This window comes from Apteryx rowi, unplaced genomic scaffold (assembly GCF_003343035.1).
Source record: "Apteryx rowi isolate R43461 unplaced genomic scaffold, aptRow1 scaffold_212, whole genome shotgun sequence".
Classification (NCBI taxonomy): Eukaryota; Metazoa; Chordata; class Aves; order Apterygiformes; family Apterygidae; genus Apteryx; species Apteryx rowi.
In genome coordinates, this window is record NW_020448442.1 from 151,357 (window position 1) to 172,785 (window position 21,429).

Genomic DNA, 21,429 nt, shown 5'->3' on the forward strand with positions numbered 1-21,429 from the left:
CTGCAACAAATCAGACGCCCGTCTATTTTAATCTCCAGTGAGATTGCCCTAACGTTTGTTTGCTTCCCCTCCCACAGCTCGAATCACTTCTAACTGATGCTTTTAAGGGGAAGGGATTTCAGAAAATAAATGAACTGCTTCAAGAGAAAGAAGTTGAACCTCCCCAAAAATACAGCGAATCTCTCTTCAACCAACTTGACAAAGCATTGAGAAAGGTGAGTGCCATAACTCGTTGTAAGCATCCTAACGCCCACTTGTGATAATACACAGATTGGACAACTGGACTAATGAAGTGTGGCAAAATATGTTTTTACAGGAGCTGGACAAGAATGAATTCCAGAATGTTTCAGTGTTGTTGAGATGCATTCAGCTCTACTTTAAAAGTGACCTTCAGGAAGGGGAAAGCTTATTTATCGAGCAAGGACTGGTACAAAAGATGAGTATAACACAGTATTTGAGTTACTAATGGTTTAAGGTTCCTTATATCGGGGGGGTGGGGGTGGAGGAGGGACTCAAAGGGAGCAAGCACTAGAGTATGACTTTTTGGCTGTGCAGAAAAAAATCGCTTTTTTCTTTTTTTAATGTATGTCATAAGTTTAGTGGAAAAAAATGTTTTTTTTTTTTTAATTTTCTTTGCATTGTCTTCAGTACAAAATCATGATTAMTCTTATCATTGGACTTAATGTTTGTGGATTTTTTTTAAGCTGCCAATGGAAGCAAGGAGCGGATGAGTTTAAATGAGTCCCATCTGTGAAATAACATAAAATTTCTAAATCCATTTTAAGTGCTGCAGCAAAAATACAATTTTAGTAATAAAATTCAGGGAAGTTTGATGTGCTTTGCAATTTTATAAGTTAACCTACTCTTACGAGGGCCTCTTTTCAGATAAGTAGTACAACAAATATATTTAACCTGTAACTGTATTTTACCTTCTCGCTGGCACTATACTGATTTCAGCTGATATTGGTTGTAGTAGAGAAATGCACTTGTATCTAAGATAAATAATACCCAGATCTAACCTAGGAAGGAACAGTTAGCAGGGGTTCTCTGTCAGTGGCGCTGTGCCAAGGAGTCCTCAGTCCTATGTGCTAATGCAACTTTGTAAAAATGCTTTTCCAGGGATACTGTTCAAAACTCCCCTGCAGGGAGCAGTAATAAGGTCTCGCCCACTTGAGCTGTGTGCGGGGTACAGAAGCTCCCGGCAGCACAGATTTGTTGGGAGCCATAGGTGTGTTGCACCACTTAATGTAACGCTTATGACTATGTGTTTAATAACACATTCATAAAACAGACTATGCAAAAACTTGAGAAATCTCTTTAAACTTTTTCATGCTTTTAATTGACCTCCTCAAGAAGGCTCTGGCTGCAGCAATGACACCAGCACAGCCCAGGGTGCCAGGGGTGGGTGCTGGGAGAACGAGGAGGAGGATGGGCTGGGGAGGTGGAGGAAGAGAAGCTGCCGCCTGGGTGAGGGGTTGGGGATTTCACCTGCCACTGGCAGCCTTCAAGCCCCATAATGCCTTCAGCATGATACGGTACTGCTGAGGTCAGGGGTCAAAAAATCTCATGTGTGTGCATAAGGTTTGCTGAAGATATATTTAGTTTAAGGATTATTAACACTTCTTGCCAGGTTTTAACTGATTCTTTCAATTTTTACATGGTATCTTGGTTTGAAAGAACAAGAACGTTTGTGATCCTCATAGACCTGAATGAAAACAGGTTTTTGATGATACTTCTTGAAGACTTCTTTGACTGTGCATTGGTATGTATGTGTATTGGAGGGGAGAAGAGTTGCCTTTATTGTACATGAAAGCCACCACTCACAAATAATCTTCTACTCTAAATAATAATAATAAAAAGAGGCTACACAGGCCTTGTGAACCCCAGGATTTAGCCTGGAGCGCAGCCCAGCTGGTGCAGACTGGGCTACTCTTATGTGGAGGTGTGAGATGCCTGGGAGAAGTAGCTGCAGGGGTGCTCAGAGCTGCAGCGTTCTCTCATTTTCCAACACCAAGCAAAGTGATTCCTTTTACAAGAAAACACACAAGAGGCTCTGATACACTTTGTAAACAAAATCTTTTGTGTTGAAGCCCTCATTTAAAAATCCAAATAAGATATGCTGGTGTTTCAAAGGCTGAGTTGCAGCTTATGTGCAAACACTTCTGCTGAGATGGCTCTGGGTATTTGTTCCTATATCGTTCAAAACCACTAGTTAATGTTTAAAAAATGATCCCAACAGCTTATAGTTTTCCTTTAGATTTCATTTTGAAATAGGTGCTGGAGGTCCAGTGATAGTAAATTTGCAATAGGAAGAAAGCTTTTAGCTTCTTTGCCCCAAGCTGTTAAGAAATCTTATTGTCTGTAGTGCTATAAACTTTCTGGGGTGTGGAGGTGAGCCTACATCCAACTAAGTATCTCTGTTTAGTGGAACCGTGTCGTGTGTCAATCTGCGCACTGGGATCTGCTTGAATACTTGTGACTCATTAGGATTTCATGACTCAAGTTTAATTTTTAGAGAATGTCAATACAAACATTTGAGCAAACTGAATTTTCTTGTTCATCTACTAAATAAATTGAAATTATATAAAATGTTTTAAAAGTTACTTATTTGTCCAAATTCGATTCCCTTGTCTTCCAGCCCCATCTCTTCCATGTGCTTTTACCGTGGAGAATGACAGTTTAAAAAAAAAAAAAAAAAAAAAAAAGCTTCCTCAGGGGGCTTTAATGCTTTTTCAGATGTTGGTATGTTGTCTGGTATGGTAGTGTGTAAAAAGGAAATGTATTTTTACACAGGCCCAGATGTATAGTAAAAATAACAAAACAATGCTGTGATGTGGGTTTCCGAGGAATCTGAGGGCGCTCTGCTCCAGTGCTACCTAAATCCCCGGGGGAAACGGGTGCTTTGCTCCTTTTATGTTTTCTGCATAAGGCCAACCTGCCTGAGGGGGTCACTATATGGGAGATACCTGTATCGAGTGGCACTGCCAGCCTTGCCTTGGGTACGGTAATGTTTCATTATTTTAGCCTTGGGGAGGTGCAGTGGTGGGGGCATAATCACCTAAGCACTTTGACTGCTATTATGTTCAGGGTGGTTTTGTTAATGAAGACTTCATTTACCTTTTTCTTTAGGTGATTTGCAGGTGCAGTAGTAAAGGTCAGTGTGTGTGTGTGTGTGTGTATATACACACACACATATATATATATATATATCTCCCTGAATAGCCTGAATTTCTGTACCAGAGCAATTTCTTAATTCTTCGTGAACTCTCCCCTTCCTGCTCCCCACCTCCTCTTCCTCCCTGCAATGTGGTGGGKTTTTTTTGTTTGTTTGTTGTTTGTTTGTTTGCCTGTTTTAAATATACTAAAGATGTCTAGCTGTGATACCTTATTTACACTGCCAGCATCAAGTATGTCACTTGGAGTAAGCGGTACTCCTGAAAGGACTTCAGACATGGACAGTGTGCTCTTGCACATCTCTCTGTAGTGGCTTCAGATGTTATTTTCTTGCAAAGGGCAACCACCTCTGCAAAATAACGTAGTAACTGAGTACTCCTAGTCTATTGTAGAGCCAAGCGCATCAAGTTATTGCCAGCAAACACAGCTACAACTTAAGCTAACCTGATTTAGAGATCCTCCTGTGGATATTGAAGTACTTGTTGCAATTCGAGACGCAGTTGCCGTGCGGTGTGGTGCTTGTCCCGGGGCTCTGCGCGCAGTGAGAAGGGCTGTGACTGCATCTACTTGCTGCAACTGGTGCTTTGGTGAAGCTGTGAAAAAACGTCTAAATTGGCTTTGAAGTGGGCTCAGGATGCTCCTCTATGCTCTTTGCTGCTGAACTGGCGGCTCCCTCGGCCGCTCTGCCTAGGCGCAGGGATGTGGCCTCCCGTGTTCATTTTGGAGTCGGGATTTTGTCCGTGGTTGCAGCTCTCTGTCGCATAGTTTAGGTGAACGGAAGCTCCCAGAAGGAGCCGAGTACCTGTGTGGAGCTGTAGTTTGCCCAGAGATCCAGGCTCACAGGTCATGCAAAAAGGAGGCRTTATGTTGTGTGCCAGGTAACTTAGGCGTGTTTGTTGCTGTAGCTTGTTCTGCCCAAAGCAGAGCAGGAACAACCATGCTCTAATACCATGGTAGTATGCATCATATCTGCTGGAGTGCTGACTTTTTTAAAAAATCTGTATGTTACTGGTTTATCTATYGTGGTTAGTGAGTAGCTTCTCCTTTCTGTATCTATGTAAGTAGGTACCCAGGTCAGCGACTAACTTATCTTGAGCTATTTTTACAGAGAAGTCACCAATTCCCCTTTCTGTATAGGATTAGACTGTTGTAAGAGTTTTGTTTAAAACTGAATCCACAACTGGGATATTTTTACTCCTTCAACAGCAAAGTGTTATTGCTTCAGCTCTCTTTTATACATGGACCAGTTCATTGCTAGCTGTAACTGTTTTACACCCTTCCTCTAGGGAAGAAAGAGCTGGTGAATTTATTTCTACCTGAACTAGGGCATCTTGTGACAGAAACAAATGTTTGCTGCACCCTACGGCAGGAGGTAAGATTCATAGTAGGGAAATAAAATACAAATGTGTGCACGCACAAGTGTGTGTAAATAAATAAAAATATTGTGAAAATCATGAAAAAATCTTACTGACTTCTTTCCCTTCCCATTCTGTTCCCTTCCCCTGTGGGGGGAATAAAAAGGCTTTGAGGACTCTCAACTCTATACTGGACAGCGTACCACGAGAGGAGAGAAAGAAATTTCCTCTGTCCGAAGAAATGTGCTCACTCACGTAAGTGTTCCCCTGCCAACGCTTGCTGCAGGGAAGACGGTGTTTAGTTGTTGGAAGCAACCAGCTTTCCAGCTCTCCATGATCGTAATGTTTGCTTGGTTGGGCAGTGCAGCTTGATTGCACAGGCACGGGCGAAGCCCTGGCCTTGCCGTTGTATTTTACGCTTGATCATTATCATGAAGCATGTGTGCTTCTATCCAGCTTATTGATTAAAATCGCTTTAGTGTTTTATTTCTGCTTTAATTCATTGCATTATGTTCTTTCAGGAAAGATCTTGCAAAAAGTATTCTGGAGGTTGGTGGTAAGAAGTGCTCAGTAGTTATTTTTATGAAGCTAGGGTTCTCTACTGTCTTTTTATTTGCTTATTTATTATAGATGAATTATAATTTTAATAACTTCCTTTTAGATACTTGATTTCTCTGGCAGGAAAATCAGATAATACTTTAAGAGTCTGCATTAAAAATTGTTAGATATAACAATCTGTTAATTCTTTCCATTTAGTATTAAGTCTTAACTAATAAGAAAAGCTCAACTGTGATATGAATAGAAAGGTAATTATATCAGCTTTATGTATATGCTTAAAAAGTATGCTTGCTGTTCATTTTAAAGTAAAGCTTAACTACTTGACCATGATGGGGATAAACTGCAGTCAATAGGGCTTTATCGCCTCTTAAGTCAAGTCTTAGGTGTGTGGGGGTTTTTTTGTTTTTTTTTTTTTCTTCCCCCTGCCCCCCAGCAATAACACTTTCCAGGTAGTTACATTGTGGTACATGAAAAATGACTTAATCATAGTGACAGTTATCAGTGCTCTGTACCTGTTGAATAAGGGTAATTAACTACATGTCCTCTGATGGCTGGAATAAACACTCGGCTGTTACCCTCCACTATAACGCAGTGTTATTTTCCTAGGTGAAATGGAAGGTAGCTGATTAATGTGATTTTTTTTTTTTTTAAAGTATATTAATAGTAAAAATACCAATTCTCTGTTATGGTGGGGGAGATGCTTATTCTTTTATGTTTACCATGTAGACTATGACCTTCAGGTTGCCCTTTCAGAAGCACTTTGTAGGCTAATGACAAAAAAATGGAGGGATGACCTTGTTCACCACTGGTTTGAAGATAATTATCTTGCTGAAGCTTTCAAAGAGATCAAGGATAGAGAATTTGAGACGGTAAGGGCCTTTATTTTGATAACAACATACTTGACAAGGCTGCATAGGGGCTAGTGTTGTTTGAGTTCAGCCAGGATGTCCTTGTAAGAAGTTCCTACAGAAGTGGTGTTATAAATGCAAGAAGCTTATTTGGAGGTGGTAGGGGGATTTTTTAACCTAGCAAATATAAAATGGCATATAATTAAAGTAGCTCTTATTTCTAAGATGTTCTACTTCTAAAGCATGCATATGCATATATATATATATACACACACACACACACACACATATATATACTTTGTGATTTCTGTTTGGAGGCTTTTGGCATCATACTGACTATTTAAAAGCTTATAACTGGAGTAGAGATGCAGCTCCAATAAAATAAGTCTTTGCAAAGGAAATGTAAACTGATTTTTGATAAGATGTCATTTGTCTTGAAGGACTGCAGGAAATTTCTTAATCAACTAAATGAAAGGCTTGGGGATGAAGGAAGGTAAGCTGTGGACCAAGAATCTAAATTAATGCTGTCATTACTTCAACCAAACAGAAACAGAGGGAAAACTAGGGCTATAGACTGACTTGGGTTGTATTTTCCACAAAATAATTTACATCATGTGTGAGAATATATATATTTTTTAATTTTTTAGTGATGATTCTTTGAAAGTAAAATTAACAAAAACAAGGTATCACTAAATGACTAAAACAACATTTTCTATAAGCTTCTCCAAGCCTAGTTTACCTCTAGAAATTTGTTAACCTTTTGAACAATAAGTTTAGTAAACTTTATTCAGGATTTTGGCTTTCATAAATTCAGACTCTGACTAATGTTGAACGTATCATATGCAAGTTTGCTTTTCTTCCAGAGTCTATTCGTTTCCTTGCATATCTGCTTTTGCTGACATGAATGAGGTAATGTTTCTTACTGCTGTGGCACATCCCCTACAGTGTTACCACCATTAATATGGTTAATTTCTGTGTGGTGTATGGGTCCTTCTCCTCCCCCTTCCCCTTTCCTTTTCATAAAAGGATTTAATTTTCTTGAGTGGAAATATACCTTTCTATTCTAGTTTGAAAGTTTGCTTAGTTATGTCGTCCAACTCCGAACTTACTGCTGCCAACTTATCTTTTGTATCAGCTGAACGATAGAAGCAGCCCTTCTCTTCATGGTAAAGGAAGAGAGAGCTTTAAAAAGAAACCGGACAGGGGAACTCTGATTCCTCTGGAAGAGTTACTCCCAGGCTGCCCGAGTACAAGATCTGCTTGGTGGTTACAGATCACTTTACAGCTGTCTAAGTAAACGTTGCATTTGTTGCACTCTGTTTCTGATAGTTGTTTCAAATCAAAGCCAAGTCACYGAAGAGCTTTGTTGCAAGCTGGTTCCAGTGCTTCTGCTTGGTAGAAGTACTCAGAAATGCGGAAGGCTTCGTAGAGTCTTCCCTGAACCAAGTGTACAAGCATTTGCTTGAATTATTTCCTTCCTGTGAGCTGATGTACGGTAATATTCTGACTAGACTGGTGTGGTTGGGTCAGCGGTAGGTGGACAACGTGCAGTTTGAGCCCAGCTTTTATTTCTATGTGGTATACATGGGGCAACTTGTTGCAACTTAATGCTGTAAAGAAGATGGGGAATGACTGAGTAGTTTGCAAATGAGTTTTCTCTGGAAGTGGCAGCGGTGGCTGTTGTGTCCCCCTCAGGTGAAGAAGCCCTCGGACGAGAAGCTGGAGGAGTTCTGGATTGACTTCAACGCTGGCAGTCAGAGCGTGACTTTTTACGTGGACAGTAGCGAGGTAGGAGCAAAGCCCGCTTGGCCTTTGATTAGACTAATGCAGCTGGTGCTAGCTCAGCCCTTCTGCTGTGGTTATTTTGTTTTTATAGGGTGCTCTGTGGGACTCTGTGAGGCTGTCAAAAGAAGCAGTCAGTAGTTACAGCCTGAAGGGTAAGACTGTGCAGCTGGCATTACCCTCTGTCTGGCTCTGGTTTCACAAGACACAGTGATCCGATTTCAAGTCTCGTCATTGCCAAAAAGAGTGCCGGTGGCTTCCTTTCTCCTAGCCGTGTGCTTTTGATGTTCGCCTTGCACTAGCTCTGCTTGTGGGACCTTCCTGTGGGCCTGTTCAGTGCACTAGCCTGGGCAAAAAGAAAAAAGGGGATAGCCGCCCACTGTGTTAGTGAGGTGGAGATGCTCGGGTCTGGTAATCCACATGGTGGGTGTGAAGGGGAGGAGTGGGATTAAGGCCGATGGCAGCACCAGAGGAAAGTGGAAGGGTGGCAGGAGGCGAGGGCACGCCAGCACCCTCATTTAGTGACAGCAAAGTGTTGGGTTGGCTCAGCCTGAGAAACTGCAGCCTCTGTAGCCCCAAAGAAAGAGTCCATCTCATCTTGGAACCAAACTTGCCAGTGTCCAACAGGATCACAGCTGCTGAGGGCAGTTGTTTTCTAATGCACTGAACTCCGCAGCATGACGTCATCTTGGGAGTGTAACTCCAAACACTTGTGCCAGTTCAGTTTTATACARTGCAGTATAAATCAATGTGCTAATGGAAATGGCACCATTTTTGTAGTAACGAGTGATCTTAACCACCACCTTTCCTTGTACTGCTTTGGCATACAATTATGTTGAAAATGGGTTCATTGATGGCCTCTTATGGTGGCTGAGCAGTGGCCACACAGTGTGTGGCACTGGCTTGCAGAGAGTAGTGCAAGTGAAGCTGCATATTAGCCATTTTGGGCCCTGCAAAGACTTATTTTCTGGATGATGCCCTAGGAATGATTTCAGTGCCCAAAAAAAGGCACCAAAATAGCAATTAAATGTGTGCTGGGCTGGGCTGGCAAAGCAACAAATGCTTTTTGGATGTCCTCAAGCTCCTGTGCGTGTAGGTGACTTTCTTCCACGTTGCCTCCTGTGGTGGTGATGGGTGGAACCACAAGGAAGAAAGACTCGGACGTGTTGTAGAAAGTACAGGAAATCTGCATGCTACAGACTGCAGCAGTGCTGTACTGGGGGCTCTGCAACCCGCTCTGGAGGGGACAAGTTGCAATCTTAAGGGCTCCCTTTGTCAGGGCAAGTCAAGGGGTGGGTTTACAGATGGGCTAGGAAATGCCRTAATCATCTAAAACTAATGAGGAAGAAATGGGTGACTAGCATAACTGGAAATGCACAGGCAATATGTAAAAGAGGTTGTCCTCAGGTTTAAAAAAGAAAACAAAACAACCTACCCAAATGGTTTTGGGGTAATAGACTGAATGCCTTGCTCTAAAAGAGATTTAACTGCCCTTTTTTAAAACAGAGGAGGGTGGAGAAAAGACTGTTAAAATTTACATGAAGATTCCTGCTATTGTCAACAAAAATGAAGCAACAAAAATAAAAATATCCTTCAGTGCCGAGTTTGAAATCTTAGATGCACTCAGAAAAGTCCTAGGAGATGAAAAAATGATGGTAAGCTCTTGGTACGAGTTTTTCTTTTATAAACTATATTTTAATTAATGTACAGTGGGTCAAAAACATTCAGTGTTTTTTTTATATCTGCTTTGTTCATTAGATGTTCACTTGAGAGTTTGTGACTGTTCACATAGAAGCTCTTAGCTTTGGCCTGACATGGAGGGAGTTCTCGGCTTTAGAAAAAAGCTTCAGTGGACTCAAGTTTAGGGTTTCAGAGCTGTTTTGTTAATTGGTTCAGTCAGTGTGATTATTTTCAACTTCAAAACTCAGCAAAAGTAAAACCTACAATATTTAATTGCATAACCGGAATTGTAAATAACTTGTATATTAACTCAAAGTATTACATTGTACTGGATGAGCAAACCGACACAAGCTAATGGAAAAACACAAGGAAAGCTGCTTAAGCATTTTTTTTATAGCTGTGATTCATCCACAGTCCATGGGATTTGCAGAAAAACTTGCATGAGAGTAGTCGCAGTACAGTGGCATTCATTTATCCTTGTAGGAGCTGAGAGACTTCCAAATGGTTAACTAGCATCCAGTGATTTGTGGCTGGTGGTTAACAGCTGTTAGTTACATTAGTAAGTAGCTGGCTTTATTGGATAAAAGATTCTGCTCTTTTAAGGTTGTTTTCACATGACATTAATTCACCAACAGATAAACATGGCTGAAGAGGAGCCCATCCAAGCTGGGGAGCAAGCCAGGCAGAATGAAGCAGGTGATGCTTTTCTTGTATGGAATTTAACTTGCTCAGATTTAAAATGAATGTCTTCACTCTCACCCAACAGCTTGCTATTAGCCACACTTAAAGGGGGATGGGGGGCAAAAACAAACAAAAAAAMCCCAAACCACCCATTGGTCTTCTACTATTCCCATCTTGTAAATTTGTTAACTGCCTTTAGTGGTAGGCGTCAAGTCCCCCTGGCCCAGAGAGGTTGGCCGTCAGTTGTGGGGTTGCACAGGCAGGGAGCCCCTCTCGTGAAGGCTGGATCAGCACGCTGCTGGCTACCCTGGCAAGGCTGATCTCGGTTGCCAGCTGCCCTCTGAAATATGAAGAGCATGCAGTAGAGTTTCTCCATCTACAGTCACTGTGGGCGCGTCCCTCTGTGGCTTTCCTCCCCCTTGCTTGCCCCCTATGTCGCTCCTGGTGTGCGGATGCCATGGGGATGCTCGTGGGAGATTTCCGGAGGGAGCTGATGCTCTGCTCTGATGTGCCTGTGAAAGCAGTCTCGTGAAGAGCACTAGTCTTCTGATGGACCAAGGCTTGTGTCTTGGCACGTGCCCTTCCCTGAGGAATGGTCGTGTCTGCAGTGACATGGCCAGTACCAAGGCTTCCTGCATGGAAGTGATTTTTTGTTGCTTCTTGACAATGTGCTGGGAATGTGAATGCATAGGATACTGGGACGGGAGTGCATTGAGCCAGCTGAACTCCTGGAGAACCCTGGCGGTGCTGCTGAAGTGCAGGCTGGGGAGCTGAGACGTTCATCCCCAGCCTGTCCGTGTGGACAGAGTGATGCGTGGCCGCRTACCTGCACTTCAAGGACATCCATGATGGAAGGGCAACAGTCTCTGAGGGCCGAGCAGAGGGGAGAACCGCCTCCCTCGGCCRGTTGGCCACCCTCCTCCTAATTGGAGGGATTGGACACATTAAATTGTTTGCAAGGAAATCATATGGTATTGTCCTTTCCTGTGCTTCCCATGATAGTCTCCTACAGGATGTCTTCCTCTAGTATCTTTTCACTGCACTTAGTTTGTACTGCTGCAGGCAGGGCTTGGGCAACGTAATCCAGTGTGTAGATAGCTGCTGGCATGGCAGGCTTGGAGACTGGTTTGATCCAAATATGGTGAATGTTGAGGGAACATGAAGTCTGAAGTACGGGTGTAACGCTTGGGCCTTAGGCAAAGGAAGGTCCAAGTCCAGCAATAGTCCAAGGGGAAGACAAGGCAGTTTCTTCTTCCTTTCCTCTCTGTCCTGTTTTGAATGCCCTATCAAGGCTGTGATTCACAGTTTGAGGAAAAGCTCCTTTAAGCCAAAAAGGGAATCAAAATTTGTCTTAAAAGGGAAATGTTTCTTTAGCTCAACTTCAGTATCGAGCTATTTGGGAAGTGGCTTTCTTCTGCACAGTGGCCTCTTCTTTTGTTTGAAATCTGGTATATTTCCCTGCTAGAAAACAGGGTTTTACTTCAGACAGTGGTAAACCTATGTTAGTGTGGTGTCTGCAGTCAGTGCGAACAAGGACGTAATGATATTAAATTCTATGGCTTCTCCATACACGCTGACTGCAAACTTTTTTAATGCAACTACTTTTTAGTGTAGATAAGCCCCTGGTGTAACTTGCTTAAGAGATCTTTCCATGTTTTCTAAGGCAATGACCTCAACTTTTTCTCCATTGCTATCATTCACCATCTTGGATAACAAAGTAYGAGTCAAAGAGCACTTGTATTGGGTAGCATTCTTTCTACATCTGTGCTGAAAGCAAATTTTTGCTTTCCTTCTGCTTATAGTGGGTTTCAGATTACTCTGGGTGAATATTGGGGTAGATTGTTGTTGGATCAGGTGATCTCCAGAGGTCCCTTGCAACCCCAACTATTCTGTGTAATACCCTAAACAGTTACTAAATGTTTTCTAGCTTTCAATGTCTGAGAGTGTAACTTGTTCAGTAGTTACCATTCCCCTAAATTATTACCAAAAGCAAGCTATAATGGAAGTCTTCCAGATTCTGGAAGCTCAGGAGAAAGTAGGGAAGGGAGAAGCTCTGCTTCATCCGCATCCATGAAGCATATGCAGAGGTACAAGACTGCACTACTACTCGGAGCAGTCCTGGAGTACGAAGGGTTGGAAGGCCACGTATTTCCAGTGAAAGACCTCTTGAAGTGCCCAGCTGAGATTCAATCCAGGGAACCAGAGATGGTGGAAGGTCCTGTTCCTTTGCTTTAGTCAGACATAAATGATTGTTTCATGCCTTCTGGAGCAAAAAGTTGAGGTAGCAACAGGATGATAAATTTATACATCTTCATACACTATGAGGGGCTTTCAAGAGGTAGGCTCAAGATGTCATTTATTTAGCGTTGCAATTCTGCACTGGGTAGCTTGGAGATGTTTCATGTTTTTGTTAAATATGATCATGAGATGTTTGTTCCTATTAGGTTATACTGCTTTGCTTTTATGTATGTGTTTAAGAATGGAAAGGTCTGCATATTCAATTACAACAGAGATATTCTCATTAAGGTTGTTGTTCCACAGTAATACCCGAGTCCAGTAATCCACCGAGGAAGAAAAATCCTTCAAACTCTGAAAACACAGACTCCCTCTCAGACATCCTAGCCTCTCAGCACAGTGAGCAGTTAACAGACACCGTAACAGTAAGTGTTTTGTGTACAGTGAAACGAAGGCTTTGTGCCCCCTTTCCCCCTCTATTCTGCTTTTTAAAATAGGTATAGTTAAAACCTTCTTTGAAAAAAYTAATTTGTACCCAGATCTGACAACACCTTCCTTCTCAATCAGTGGGAAGTCAGCTTTCTAGATACTTGCTTCCAGAGCTGCAATCTTGTAAAATTGTTTTTAAAAAGGGGGAAAAAAATTGTACTCTTATCAGGGGATGGTAAGATGCTTTTGGTGAGAAGCTGATAGTGTCACTTTATGTATTTAAAAAAAAAAAAAAAGTTTGTGTCTGTGCATATATATTTTATATATATATATGCATGTGTGTGTGTATGCGTGTGTGTGTATATATACCCATGTATAACTAATGAAAGTCCTGTGGTCCAGCTGCTGCTACAGGCCAGCACTGAAAATCTCTCTCCATGTTCTTAGGCTTTTTTTATTGATCATATGCATGATCTGTTTACTGTTTCATGTCTCCAAGCAGAAAACGGTTACCTCTGTCACCATGATTACAGTGAGCCAGCAGACTGACTTGGAGGATGCTAACCCAGGCCCAGGTCAGGCCCAGGTCCTTTCAATTCCTTAAGTCTGACCCACTTAAGTGTTACCTGGGTGATGCTCTGTGAAGGCTCTGCTTTTGTGGGCCTTCCAAAGAAAGTAGACAAAGAGTTTAACAGTAGCTCCAGAGGGTGAAGCTGTAGTTTCCTTGCCTCCCTCAGCAAAAAAATCCAAAACTCCATCTCCAAGGATGAAAGCTAAGCCTAGGTAAGTGTCTTGAAGACAAAAAGTTGTAACTCTTTCCACCATCCCTCCTTACCTTTCCCACCCCCCCATGTTTTAATGTGTGTGACTTCTAGGATTACTTTATCAATTATTAAATTAAAAAAAAAAATCCATTTGCTACACTGACTTGCAAGGTGGTTTGCCCGGTGTTACAGCACTTCAGATTACAGAATGGTCATGCTTGGTTACTGGCTCGGCTGCTAGCTTGGTGTGACCTTTCCTTCTCGTCCGTGATTTAATCCAAGCAAAAGATGAACACGCACCTCTGTTACAGAGTCTAACTTCAGCAGTGTACTCGGAGCTCACCAGATGTGTAGCTGTTTGTAAATTACAGTCATAATTTTTGTGTAGCGTTGCACAAATTTGGGTCCACCTTGGCATTAGTTAAACCTTTCTTCAGAGCTATGTGGAATGGCAGTTCTTTTAGTTGACAAGTTGGGCTCGTGTAGAGCTACTTGTTAGCTTTCTTCCTTATGTACCTGTTAAATTAACGCTTTGATGCTAGTAGGCTTATCAGTGCAGGTTATTTTCTTCTTATTACTTCATAAACTGCCTATCTGGGGTTTAAATGAAAGATCCTTAATGCTGTGTTCATCTAACGTGTCTGGTTGTCCCTAGTGAGAAGCCCCTAGAAGAAGAGCCCATAGAGGAATCGACACCGAAGGTACATGCGTCTYGGGGCCGCCTGAGGGAAGGAGTCTGGCACAGGGTGCAGGTGCCCTCCGTGACACTGCAGGAGTCAGCAGGACTGGGTTGACCCAGTCCCGCGCAAGAGGTGTCCTGAGCCCACATAAGGTGGTACCTGATGTAACGCACTGCTCAGCCTCAGGAGCGTGCTGCACAGGCAATGACTGTCAACCGCAGTCCAGTGTAACCAAAGCTAGCAATCAAGCGCAGCTGAATTTGGTCAGTATATATATAACCTGTGCTGTGCTCAGGGTATAGGAATACAGTGTGTAGGTAACCAGCCCCGCTCTGAAGGGAACAAACTTGCGTGTTGCAAGACTTGGGTGCAATCTACAAGAGCAAAGAGTTGCTTCCTGAAGTGAAGCAGGTCTTGGAAATACATAGCCACGTTTATTCAGTTTTTGACCTGAGCTCCGATGATCCTCCCAGGCCAGATCTCTCTCTGGACTGCTGGAATGGGAGCTTGAAATGTGGGTAAACTAGCCACAAGTAACTGAGAGCCATCTCTAGCTGTGTTTTTCTCTTTAGACAAGTTGAGCACTTGGAAATCTCAGAGATCTCTGTCCAAGTACAAAAATGATCTGTGTAGAACACAAGAGAAAATAAACTCCTGAAGCAATGAATTTAATTGTGGGTTGATACTCAGCTTATCTGCGAAATCAGATTTTAGACTCACACCTTGGTTTAAATTTCCAAGTAATTGGTTTAGATCTATTTATTTATTCATTTATTTCCCCCAGACTTACAGTTCAAAGGCCGCATAACCAGTGCTCACTGCACAATGAATTCAATGCTTTTAAACTGTCTTTCCTCTGTATCCTTTCCTCTCCCCTCATTTTAGCTCCAGGACTCCCATACTTTCTGGTAGGAAAGAGCTCCAAGAAATAGTTATAGCCAGGTGGTTGTTGTGATTAAAAGACCACATGTTTCCTGATATTTCTTATCTCTGCTTTTAGTATGCTGTAGGACAATAATATTACTTAGCATATCATAGTTTCTAGGAACTCCTTTCTCCTTTTTGAAGGATGTTGCCAGGGAAAAGAGAAACAGAAAATCAAGTTTGGTCAAACAGAAGACTGAAGCCAGGTATGATATATAAGTCTTGAGCACATGTGGGGTTTAGTGCACTATGTGATTGATAATATATACATATATAATTTTTTTTTTTTAAGACTGTTTCTAGCACTAGTGCAGGGGGAGGGAAAAGCGCTCATGGTGTGAGCTGTCTGAACACAACAGCAATAGCTGGCTGCTTGTTGTTTTGATAAAGTTCATAACTTGTCTCACTTGTCTCAAAGGGGACTCACCTTTGGGTCCGCATGGTGATTGACTTGAGGAGAAGCTATTTCCAGTCTGCCAAAAATGCCCTTACCTCTGCAATACTATGTCCCGTTAGCCTTCCTATTTTCCTTGACCCTCTGGAGGATGAGAGGACAATGGCCATACAGAGCTATGAGTAGCAGCCTGATTCACAGATATCTAAGCTGTTCTGATATTGCCTCAGCCCTTTGGTGTCGCATGTCCTAGACTTCCAGGCTGGACTCTTTCTCCATCTGTTGCCCTCTCCTACCCCCATCCAGCAGTTTGCTCACACTTTGAAGCTGGTGGCTCTGTGGACAGAGGTGTTGAAGAGTTTTGGAGGGATTTATGCTGTCCCTGGAGCTGGAAGCTCATCCTGGCCCTGCATGTCATACCCCGTCCTGTGCTCTCCCTGCACTCTCTGCCAGTGAAATGGTGTGCGCAACTTGATTTATCCTGCCGGAAAGGAAAGCAAATGGCCCCTATGCCAAGGATTGTGGCCACCGCAGCTGCTCGCAGTGGTCCGAAGCAGCTTTGTCCATTTGAGATGCCTGGACCACACTGCAGCATCAGCAAGGGGTGACAGCACTGGGCCCCAGGACCGTGCACAAGGGAAGGACATTGGCGTTGTCTTCCAGATGTGACTGTCATTTCACAACCTGTGTCCTGCTCAGACACTCCAATTTTGGGGAGCTGTGCCTCTGGCAGCTCAGGCAATGAAGTCTTTAATCTGAAACTGGACAAACATAGGACAAAAAATTAAAGCTAAGGCTCACCTCTTGCTTTAAAGGGCTTTGCTTTAACATAGTAAGAAGTCAATTGCTGCTTGCTGTGGAAGAAATAATAGTGCTTGCTTTCCAAAGCAAGCTGGAGGTGATCTTGCAAGATGCAGCCATATCTGATGGGGATAAAGTTTTGAGTTTTAAATGCTTGTGTTTTCCTGGGTGTCTTGTTTTAGTCTACTGACTTAACTTAAAAAAAAAAAATTAGATGGATTTTTGGATTGGTTGTGGATGTGAATGGAAGAGTTGATGTAGAAGGTCATGGCTACAAGTTGTGTCTTCAGATAAATAACTCATACAGCAAGTACCATTGGTAAAACAAGAGTGGCAGAGTAAAAGTTAGAGATGGAGAAGGATGTCTTAGCTCAATCATTCTGCTCCCTCTAGTGTTTCATCTAAAAATGTGCATTTCTTTTTTCCTTTAGGAAACTTTAATGAGAAAGTAGTCTAGTTCTTTATTTTTCCTGTACTAGTAAGAAAAGGAGAGTATAAAGTATGCTGAGCAATAGTTTGTAGTATTTTTAAAATAGTTGGGATCTGGAGAAAGATATCAGGATAACTTTTATTTTAAATTTTGAAAGGCATGAAAAAATCTGGTTGCATACACAGAAGTAATTAGAGAGCAACCATTAAATGCTATAATTTTCAGAAGTGAATTAAATGGAATTTTGTCTTTTTAAATACTTTTAAAGTTGTCTTTCAATGCATTCTTGATTCCTTCCTACCATATCCTGTTATTACTGATTTGTCTGCTACAGCTGACTTGGTTATGTCTTCTGAATGTTTGTTTGAAAATAAGGTCTGAGAATGAAGTAATTTTTTATTTCAATTGTAAGACAATAATAGAGACTAAGTAGGAAAGGAACAAGTATTTGTTTAAGGTGCTGTTTTTTCAGCTTAAGTTTTAGGCATATAAAATCTTTGTGTTGACTATAAAATAGAGTTTATAAATACTAAAAATAGTATTTCCTCTCCCCCACCCAGTGCTCTTAGTGAAGTTCTATAGATGGACTGTTCATGATGGTATGCCACTGTCTCATATGCTGCCTTCTTGCAGGAAGGATTTCTATGACTTTGAAAACTYGGACTCTGCAAGCCATGAAAAGGTAAAGCTGAGGCAGAACTTGTCTTGAGCCATGCTAAGGTCCCGGATCAGCAGCTGACAGGGAAAACTTGGAGCAGGTTATATCACTTACTGCAGAAATGCAATAAGGGTGGATGTGTTCCTGTAGCAAGAGTCAAACAGATAACTGGTAATCTGAGGTTTATTTCTGTAATGTGCATAAAGACATTTTTTTTCCCAGAGGAAAAAAAATGCTGATAACCTCTTGAATTTTGTGATGGGTGTGGTATGATAAAGCTGGTTGCAATAGGAATTTGAGCTGTTGCTCAAATGAGGCTGTGGGATATCTTTGCAACTGAAGACCAACATCTGTTCTCATTTTACTGAATATTGAAAGAGCAGTGCTGAGAGTCTTCCATGTTGTGCTGAAACAGAGGACCCCAAATCTGTTACCAGCCATGCTTTGTCTGTTGGGAATCGCTGGTTCAAGTCAGTTGTCACAAATGTTTTGTTGTTAATGCTGCTTGACTGACATTTGCGGACTGTTGGAGAGTCAAATGAATTCACAGCTGTGCCTGCTTTGAGACTTTGACCAGTGCGGGCTTTCCCAGGAAGCTGAAAACTGGTTTCGAAGGTGTTTCTGCAGTATAAACCTTCAACTTTCAGCATCTTCCTGGTGCTGGGGCAACTGGTGCTTCCTATTAAGTAAGAGATAGTGGGTRCCAAACTGGCCACCCCAAAATTCTGCTGTAGAGCTGGGCATCACCCAGTCCTCAGTACTGTCACTGGGTGTCAGCATAAAAGCCTGCTTCATGGCACGCTTAGTAGTGTTTAAACAGCTCTGTTCAAAATCTACCTATGTGTTGCATAGTATATTTGTAGTATGCTAGTACTAGTGCTGTCATCATTGCTTAAATGAGGTTCCTCTTGAGCATTATTTGTTTAAAAAAAAATGGGGGGGAGGGGAGAAGTAGCACTGTTTAAGATGACAAACGTTTGTCAATTGTCACTTTCAACACTGTTTCAATCAACAAATCCCTTTCAGTTAAAAAGGGGGATTTCCATGCTGGGCTGCTTGTAATCCACTCCTCTTCTAGCCCTTCTGAGTCCTCATGCATTTTAATTTTGTAGATTACTTTGCGGGGTAATTGAACTTTAAGAAAAGATGTGCTTCTGTTTTAGGTTGCTGAAGCCAAAGGAAGGATCCTTGGACAGAAACCTTCTTCACAAAATCAGAGGTACAGAATCATGCATGCACCATTTATGAATCTCTTGACTGGATTTAAGAATCCATTACCTTAGTTAGCCTTCTCGATCTTAACTTAAAATAGTTTATGTGATGCTTCTAATAAACTATTCCTGGCTTAGCTGTCACAGTAGCTGTAGATGTTATCAACACTAAAATTGCATCTGAGAATATAAGAGTCACTAGAGAGAAAAACGACTTCTGTCTAATTTGACAATAGTAAGACCTGACTCCCMAAAAATGCCTATGCCTATAAATACGTATATGTGTGCCTATACAGCTGATTTGACTTTTGAAAAAATGCTCAGATACTCTGCCTTTCCTTTGCCATCTCCAGTTACAATAAAGCTGCCAGGGACTTGCCACTTCTAAATAGTTTGCTGTTTGTTTGCTGTTTGTTTGCTGTTTGTTTGCTGTTTGTTTGCTGTTTGTTTGCTGTTTGTTTGCTGTTTGTTTGCTGTTAAACTTCAAGCATTCCTGGATTACTGCTTTCAAAAACCAGCCAAAGAAAAACGTGGCTAATTACTGTGTGTTAATAATTTGGCCACCCTGTTGATCTCTCAAAAGCCCCTTCTGCTATTATTYGGCTGCATCTCTTCTATACCACTGYCATATATTTTTGCACCTTCTATACCACTGCGATGAATTATTGGACCTTCCGCTAGTCTGACTTTGTCTTTATGGGTTACTTAGCAGGGATGATGAAATGGAAAACAAGACTCGGGACTCGAGCAAGCTCGAGAGAAGGCGGGTAGGTCGTGCGTGCCTTCCGGTCCCTAGAGCACGCGGCGGCTGTGCGTGTGGGTGGGGACAAGCTGTTATGCCCTCAAACAGTCTGAAATTTAAGCTTATTCAGTGCGGGCTCGTATCTCTGCTGGTCACTGCTCCCTGATGAGCCACAAACGTGTTTTTGGCATGTCCCCAGACCCCGTGTGCTGGCAAGGGGGCGTGAAGGCATTGGTGTGCAAACCAGCCACATGCGTTCAGCAGTGGTGGGAAGACCTCCTCGGGGGCAGAGGGGTGGCAATGGGCAAATGGCACTTAAAACAACCTGGGAGCCATCTAAGGCATCTGTCCCCATTCCTGAGTCTGAAAATGGACTACTTGTGGCCACTAAAAGTAATGCTTGGGAGGGCGCTGAGGCTGCCAGAGCAGCAAAGTGAATGTCTGCTTTCTTCTTTCCAGCTGTGCAGTTGGCTGCAGCTCAGGCATTTTAGTTTTTTTTCTGTTGTTCTGCTGAAAGGTCTTTTATCCAGAGCAGGAGGGAGGGGGAAATGAGGAAAGAAGACACTAAACACTGCACTGACAAAGGGCAAGTGCCCACCTCTTACTGTTTTTACCCTGCTGTTAACTGTTTAGCTGCTGTTTTAGCAGATTTCATGGCTTAAAATGCTTTGGGTATTGCTCTGTGGGGAGGAAGAAAGGGAATAATTTGCTAGTAATAATTGCTAGACTGACTGAGCAGGGCTCACTCTTAATAGTGTCTTTAGTCTGATTACAGGAAACATCTTTTCTCTGAAAGTAATAGTGAAAATGCAAGCACTGGCCAGAGTGAAAAAAGCTGGATCCTCGACTCTCAGAAACGATTGTTGCCAAGATCCCTTGATTACACTCGAAAAAGGCCCAGGGTCAGAAGTAAATTAAAAGGTAAGGTTAGTCTGTTGTCAGCACTTTGCTGTGTGCAACATACTGTACGACCGAAGTGTAAAAGGGCAGATAAGGAAATAGCTGCTGCTGGGTTTTGTGTGGCTTGAGGAGGATTGGGGGAGCCCTGATCCCAGCAGGATGGGCCAAGCTGCAACTGCCCCCCTTCACTTTCCCATCCCTCCTGAAGCACGGTTGGCACGGGGAGTAAATCTTTAGCAACTGTGCAATCTGCAGACCAAGGCTTTCCCATTTCCCTGTTCAAGCTCTGACAGATGCTCATCCTTCCAGTGGTTTAAAAAAAACAGCCGCGGTGAAGCATGAGAGCATTTCTTGCTCAGAGCCGGCAAGCAGTGAGCCTCCCTGGCGGCTGCTCTCGGTGGCTGCTGGGGCCTCTGAGTTCAATCAAAAGTGATCTAAAAGTGTTGGGATCTCTCTCTCTCTAATGTGGAGGATGAGCCTTGCTGTTTGATCCCTGCAGGAGTTAAAAAGCATAAGAAAGGCGAGGGAGCAATTATGCTTTATATCATGTTCTGCAAGAGTTTGCTTTCACTCCTGTACCAGCCCCCACTCCCCGGTTGAGGCTTAAGGGCTGTCAGACGAGCTGCCAGGCCTGCCCTTTTTTGGCGAACCGCTCTGGATGCAGTGAGTCTTAGTAATGCTCAGTTCTGCATCATTTGGGAGCTTTGTAAGAAGGAATTGTTGGAGCTCAGCACACATGTTGTGAAGTTTATTCCTGTAAATGCACAGAAAATCAATTTTAAAACTAAGTTACTCTTAGCCATGGTGCAAACTTAAGTGGATAAGGCACACAATTACATTGTCAGTAACCAGGAAAACTTTTCTCCTTGCAGTGCTTCCAGTGTCTTCTGCAAGTAGTGGCAGTGATTACCAGACAAAGAAAGTAAGGACCTGTAATATTTACTGTGCTTTAGAATTCAAAGCATTGCATATGCAAAACACACATGTACAAACGATTTGAAATTAAATAGTTATCTTTCTTCTCAAATGTTTTAACCAACTAAATGTTGTTAAGAATGTACTGGTCTACTAGAAGTTGGAGAAATAAGGAGGTCTTAGCAGAGCATGGGGTACATTATAGAAACAACCATGCACGAGCCCTAAGCAAATTATTCTTAAACCATTATTATATTTCTCTGTGACA

The 21,429-nt window shown here is 42.3% G+C and overlaps 1 protein-coding gene across 1 annotated transcript in view; it reads left to right on the forward strand.

Annotated features, from left to right (window-relative positions):
* Positions 1 to 21,429, forward strand: part of SYCP2L (synaptonemal complex protein 2 like) — a 32,486-nt gene that overhangs the window by 608 nt on the left and 10,449 nt on the right. Inside the window, exons 2-24 of the mRNA XM_026064267.1 lie at positions 78 to 215; positions 317 to 436; positions 1,658 to 1,762; positions 3,130 to 3,154; positions 4,461 to 4,546; positions 4,696 to 4,784; positions 5,051 to 5,085; positions 5,814 to 5,956; positions 6,376 to 6,428; positions 6,799 to 6,844; positions 7,631 to 7,723; positions 7,812 to 7,872; positions 9,224 to 9,372; positions 10,033 to 10,093; positions 12,620 to 12,744; positions 13,242 to 13,317; positions 13,441 to 13,525; positions 14,162 to 14,252; positions 15,273 to 15,316; positions 17,369 to 17,417; positions 18,557 to 18,612; positions 20,122 to 20,267; positions 21,119 to 21,168. Coding sequence (XP_025920052.1) covers positions 78 to 215; positions 317 to 436; positions 1,658 to 1,762; positions 3,130 to 3,154; positions 4,461 to 4,546; positions 4,696 to 4,784; positions 5,051 to 5,085; positions 5,814 to 5,956; positions 6,376 to 6,428; positions 6,799 to 6,844; positions 7,631 to 7,723; positions 7,812 to 7,872; positions 9,224 to 9,372; positions 10,033 to 10,093; positions 12,620 to 12,744; positions 13,242 to 13,317; positions 13,441 to 13,525; positions 14,162 to 14,252; positions 15,273 to 15,316; positions 17,369 to 17,417; positions 18,557 to 18,612; positions 20,122 to 20,267; positions 21,119 to 21,168 — 1,926 coding nt within the window. The remainder of the gene's footprint in view (positions 1 to 77; positions 216 to 316; positions 437 to 1,657; positions 1,763 to 3,129; positions 3,155 to 4,460; positions 4,547 to 4,695; positions 4,785 to 5,050; positions 5,086 to 5,813; positions 5,957 to 6,375; positions 6,429 to 6,798; positions 6,845 to 7,630; positions 7,724 to 7,811; positions 7,873 to 9,223; positions 9,373 to 10,032; positions 10,094 to 12,619; positions 12,745 to 13,241; positions 13,318 to 13,440; positions 13,526 to 14,161; positions 14,253 to 15,272; positions 15,317 to 17,368; positions 17,418 to 18,556; positions 18,613 to 20,121; positions 20,268 to 21,118; positions 21,169 to 21,429) is intronic.